Below are 6,217 nucleotides of genomic sequence, written 5' to 3'. Positions count from 1 at the left end.
TATCCATCAATATTTAGCAATTTGCCCCAAAAATTGAAAATAAAATACAAGGACCATTCCTTCCAGCTTTACTTGTACTCTAACCGAACCCAAAAATTCATTATATTTCATTTCAAGTTAAACTTCCTTGCACTAAAGTTAGTAAATTCTTAGATAACTTAAAATCCACCATAATGACTCAAAAGACAAATTCTAAATGAGAACTAAGGGTTTTAAACCAGGTTAATTAATTTGTAATTATAAATTTAAAATAGGGGCAATTTGCTATAGGTCCTCCTATAAGAGATTATATGTGTTAAAATCCATCTAATAAACTCTAATTTCCAGCATTTTTTTGTATTTATAATTTTTCAAAAGTACCCCTATCAATATCCCTAGTAATATACGGTAAAATATATCTTCAAAATCAAATCCCCCATTTCTCTCCCTATTATACTGCAAATCCGAAATTTCCAATTGCAAAATCTGGAATTCGATTTCTCCACTGTTTCTTCAAAGGGGCAATTTGCTATAGGTCCTCCTATAAGAGATTATATGTGTTAAAATCCATCTAATAAACTCTAATTTCCAGCATTTTTTTGTATTTATAATTTTTCAAAAGTACCCCTATCAATATCCCTAGTAATATACGGTAAAATATATCTTCAAAATCAAATCCCCCATTTCTCTCCCTATTATACTGCAAATCCGAAATTTCCAATTGCAAAATCTGGAATTCGATTTCTCCACTGTTTCTTCAAATCGAAAATCTCACCACGAAATTTGAATCCTTCTCAAGGTTTTGGGTGTTTTGTCGTTTGCAGTTTTACCAGGTCGTTTGCATTTTGTCTTCGTTTTCGATTTGTTGTTCAATTTTTGCATTTGTTTCGTTTGTTGTTTACAAATTTGTTGCTCACTATTTGCATTTGTTTCGTTTGCTGTTTTACAGGGTTTGTTGTTTCGAAATTCCAATTGCAAAAATCTGGAATTTGATTTGTCCCCTGTTTCTTCAAATTGAAAATCTCACCACGAATTTTGAATCCTTCCAAAGGTTTTGGGTGTTTGGTCGTTTGCAGTTTTAACAGGTCGTTTGCATTTTGATTTGTCCACTGTTTCTTCAAATCGAAAATCTCACCACGAATTTTGAATCCTTCAAAAGGTTTTGGGTGTTTGGTCGTTTGCAATTTTAACAGGTCGTTTGCATTTTGTCTTCGTTTTCGATTTGCTGTTCAATTTTTGCATTTGTTTCGTTTGTTGTTTACAAATTTGTTGTTCCCTATTTGCATTTGTTTCGTTTGCTGTTTACAGGGTTTGTTGTTTCGAAAATTCCAGATTTTGCAATCGATTTCTTCGTTGTTGCTTCAAAGCGAAAATCTCACCACGAATTTTGAATCTTTCCATAGGTTTTGGGTGTTTGATTGTTTGCAGTTTTACCAGGAAGTTTGCATTTTGTCTTTGTTCGATTTGCTGTTCAATATTTGCATTTGTTTCGTTTGCTGTTTACAAATTTGTTGTTCACTATTTGCATTTGTTTCGTTTGTTGTTTACAAATTACCAGGTCTGAGCATTTTGCCTTTATTCCGTTTGCCTTCGTTCGATTTGTTGTTGCCCAATTTGACTTCGTTCTGTTTGCAGTTTACAAATTGTTTGTTGCTCGGAATCAACGGCTGGTGTTTAGGGTTTCTTGTTTGGAGTTCATACGATGGCCAAAACACGATTAAGTTTTGGTAATCAATGATCCTTTGTGTAAAAAAATTTTTGCATGTTCGGTTTTCGCTTTTGATTTTTTTTCTTTCATCTCAAATTTTGTATTTTGTTCCTTTTTTGCTTTTGTATTTTGTTTGTTTGCTATTTATTCCAAATATTTCAATAATAATTTGAGAACCCGTTTTTTTCCCCCTTAACAGCAAAGGATGATGATGATTTCCAATCCCCGAAATCAGGTAAATTGAGGGGTTTGTGTATGTTACGACTTTGGTTATGTTTATTCTAAAAGAAAACATTTGAAGAACCTAATTATGTGTTCTGACTTTGCTATTTGCAAACCAAATTGTTTGTTGTTTGCAGTTTCTTATCATAGGTATTTGTTGTCTTCAGTTTCTTATTTTAAGTTTCTAGTTTTGCAAATGTTTATTTGACATTTGTTGTTTGCCATTTCTACACTTTCTTCAATATTTCCTGTTTGTATTTGATGCCTGCAAATTGGTGTTTTGGTTTCAATCCCAATTTGCATCTAGAAACTCTTTGTAATGGTAAATGTTTGTTTGCATTTTGGTGCTCTTGCTACTAATTTGTAAATAACTTATTTTGTCAATTTTAATGGTTGTTTGCATGCTAGATGTTGCAACATTTTACTTGTGTCAAATAAGGCTGCATTTTATTGTTGTTTGATAATGTGCCTGCATTTGATTGATTGTTTATATTTGCAACTATTATAATGTTGTTTTGTATCTGAACCTCATAATTTTTTTTATTTTTTATTTCGTTTAGTGGCACGAAATATTCATCTTGTTCATAGGACCTCTACCTATATAAGTCCAAAATTAGGGGTGTCTAGCCAATTTCCCCATTTTTCTAATGGGTTTGTTAATTATTCAAACAGATTATATCTGTTAGTAATTTCATGCCTTAAATTTCTAATGTAGTAGTTTTGACGATTTTATTCCATCAAAAAAAAATTTTCTAACAGATATATCCGTTAGAAAATATCCCTAAATATTTTTAATATTCGATTTAGGGTGTAAACGAGTCGAGCCTTGCTGGTTTGGCGAGTCCGAGCTCGAACTCGAGCATTGTTTTTTGGGCTCGAGCCTAAGCTCATTTTTTTTGTTTTATATTAGTTTTTTATATTATAATCAAAAGTTACAAAATAAACAATGAATTGTAATTTTATTTTTTTATTTTTAAATGTAGTTTTTATATTATTACTATAATATTTATATCATTAATATTATTTAAAATAAAAAACAATATTTATAAAATTAAAACTAAAAATAAAAAGAAGCTCGCGAGCTGACTCGTTAGTTCACAAACAACTAATAAAATGCTCGAGTTCGGGTCGTTAGAAAGCTCGAGCTCGAAATCAAGTAAAATTCGAGTTTGAGTTCGAGCTGGCTCAGCTCATTCACAGCCCTAATTAATCCGATTCCCCAAAACGGGCTGCCCATGGAAGAATGATATACGGCCCAGTGCTTATGTGGGCTTAGAGGGAACGGGGTCGAGAGGTTACGGGCCGGGCCAGAGAATAAACACTACCCAAAAACACTACTTTGTTTATAAATCATATTCGTCAAAACAAAACTCAAAGCTATATAGGGTTTATGCGTATCGGAATGCTTCAAGCCAAGGAGGTGAGATTTCAACAAATATTATTCAATCTCTTTTTTTTTTTTTTTTGGATCATGCTATTTTGTTTGGTAAGGATATGAATTAAACACTTAATTTCTGTGATAATCTTCTCTTAGCTTTATAAAGACGATCGGATAAGTCAATTGCCCGATGATATTCTCGTCGATAATATCCTTTCGTCTTTTCTTTCGGTTGAGGAAGCTGCGCGTACTAGTGTTCTTTCGTCTCGTTGGATCAACCTGTGGAAATACACGACTCGTCTCAAACTAGACGGAGACGAACGATTAGCCAAGCTTCGTAAGCAGTGCATGTCACATCGCAAGTTGATCGAGACTGAGGAACGTAAGTACGTGAGGCGCGTGAACCGTGTCCTCCGATCGCACAAAGCCCTCGCCTTAAAACAATTCAGAATCCGTTTCGCTTTAATAATAACGGACCACGCATCACTCACTCGGTGGCTTGAATTCGCGTTTGCGAGACGAGTCGAGAGTTTGGAGTTTGACCTTCTAGATAGTCAATATCGTTTTCCCGAAAAGCTCGTTTCCACGTCACTCGTCGACTTTAAGTCGCTCCGATCATTGATCTTTAGGAATGTTCATGTGAGTAACGGACCTGTTGAGTTCTTTTTACGTAACTGCCCTTTACTTGAGAAATTGATCGTCTGTTACTCTAGCGAGCTGTCGAATCTTCGCGTTTGTGGTTCTTCTTCGTCATCCCTCGTTTTGAAACACTTGGAGATAGTTCGTTGCAATGGTATAAAATCGATTGTAGTTTCCGCGCCAAGTCTTACGTATTTTAAGGCTGCGACGTACGATCGATTGTTGCTTGAGAATATCCCGATGCTAGTTGAGGTAGATGTTAATCGTACAGACGACGATGTTTCGTTGAGAGTTCTATTTTCTGCGTTGTCTTGCTGTTCACAATTGGAGAGACTTCGTTTGACTCTCCTGAGTGAGGTTAGACATACATACACTAGTAGGGTACTAATTAATTGATGGTTAAGTTACGAAAAAAGAAACCCTGAACTTAGGCAAAATAACGAAAAACACCCCACCTATTCGTAATTACTAAAAAAACCCTGAGGTTTGTTCCGTCTTACACCAAATCTGTCACGGTAATAGACGTTACACAATTTCAGATATTTTATTTCATTTCTCACCTATTTAACAGAAGTCTATAATAGACTGTATACATTTTCTGTTAAAAAAACTCAATCAACAGTTAATCAGAGGGGGGCTTATGGTAATTACGAATAGGTGGGGGTGTTTCTTATTATTCAGCCTAAATTCAGGGGGGGGGGGGGGGGTTCGTAATTTACACTTAATTAATATTGGCTCTGATTTTGCAGGAACAAAATGAGGTATTGAGCAAGCTTCCTCAACTGCGTAAACTAAAGACGTTGGTCGTAACATATATATTACAAGGTTCCGAGAGTCTTACTAGACTGGCTGATTTGATAAGTGCGTCCCCTTGCTTGGAGGAATTTGTATTAGAGTGCGAGTGGGGGTTTTTTCGGAAGAAAGATAGTCAAGTGAAGGATGTTGCTATAAATCGACACCACCACCACCTTAAAGTCGTCAAGTTTTGTGGATATCGTGGTGGTCAGATTCGTGATCTTGAATTCATCGAATACATATTGGAGAATTGTCTAGTTCTTGACAAATTAATTATCGAACCCTCGGCATCTAAGAATAATACGATAGAGATGGAACAAACCGCACGAACGAACGCAAAGCATCAGCTTGAATCACGGGTGCCTCCACACATTGAATTGGTTATTCTTTAAGTTTATTTGGGTTTTAATTAAATATTATGTTGTATATTCCAAAGATTATATTCAACAATTATTTTCGTGTTATTATTTGGGCTTTTTGTGCATATGTCCCTGACCAAAAATCTATTTATTTTAGGTTTAGAGTTTATATCTCTTTCGTCAAGTTCTTAAAGTGCTTATTATTTAGACCAAGTTCTTAAAGTGCTAACCAAGGTGAATTATCGTCTCCAAATCAACATTCATGAATTGTCTTTTCGTAAGTTCCAACAAGAATTTCTCTTGATTAGTTCATCCTCGTTTATAATCAAACTAAGTGTTGGGGGTCAAAAAATCGAAAACATTAAGAACAAGAAAACAAAAATGAAATATTAGAAAGATAGTCAAATATTAAATACAAATCATCAACATTGGTTCAGGGATCCATCTTCCCTATAAGGAGATGATCAATTCATTGCAAATAAATAAAAACCGCAAGAATTCGCCGCGTTCCTAAATTAAGAAGAAGCAATAAAACCCCGCGTCTTCTCGTGAAACCCTCGGCTTTGAGTCTTGTCTCTCTCGCTCCTTTGATCGTCTTCCTTTTTGGTGAAGCCCTAGATTGAAACTCTATGGTGAAAAATAGCCGATTTCTTACTAACCATTACATCGGTCTTTTCGACGAATTTCTTCATATTTCCCGGCTTATTCAAGAAAAAACATGGAAATATATACACGACCTTGATAATCTGGTTTACACTTGCGCCACAGCTTTTCAATAATTCGACATTCGGTACCAAACTCTTGTCTAAATCTTGGAAAATCCGAATGTTGGGCTTGATGATTTTCGCTTGGAATTATTTCCGAAAATTGGATTTGCGTTCATCTTAGTACAATTATATATCTATAGATTGTGAACGTTTAATCTTTATATTCTAACGTTTTGTGTCCAACATTCGAGGACACATGCCGGACACATTATGGGCCATTTTGCAATTCCTGAAATTTTTTCAGAAACAAGTTAAAATAGCAAATTTCCAAAAAACAGCATCAAAACGCGATTTTTTGGGGTTTTCACATTATTACCACAAATTAAACACATATAACTAATTTAGATGAGAAATTACTTTTCAATTTAGA

General features: G+C 34.7%; 1 protein-coding gene across 1 annotated transcript; it reads left to right on the top strand.

The window, feature by feature from the left end:
* The first annotated feature begins 3,299 nt into the window (after window positions 1-3,299).
* LOC105951023 (F-box/LRR-repeat protein At3g26922) lies at window positions 3,300-5,113 on the top strand. Its single transcript, XM_012974416.2, has 3 exons — window positions 3,300-3,329; window positions 3,444-4,283; window positions 4,676-5,113. The coding sequence occupies exons 1-3, from the start codon at window positions 3,300-3,302 to the stop codon at window positions 5,111-5,113; spliced, it is 1,308 nt and encodes a 435-aa protein (XP_012829870.2).
* Window positions 5,114-6,217: the final 1,104 nt, after the last annotated feature.

This window comes from Erythranthe guttata, chromosome 3 (assembly GCF_056151865.1).
Source record: "Erythranthe guttata isolate IM_541 chromosome 3, IM_541, whole genome shotgun sequence".
Lineage (NCBI taxonomy): Eukaryota > Viridiplantae > Streptophyta > Magnoliopsida > Lamiales > Phrymaceae > Erythranthe > Erythranthe guttata.
This window is presented reverse-complemented; position numbering and strand designations above follow the sequence as displayed.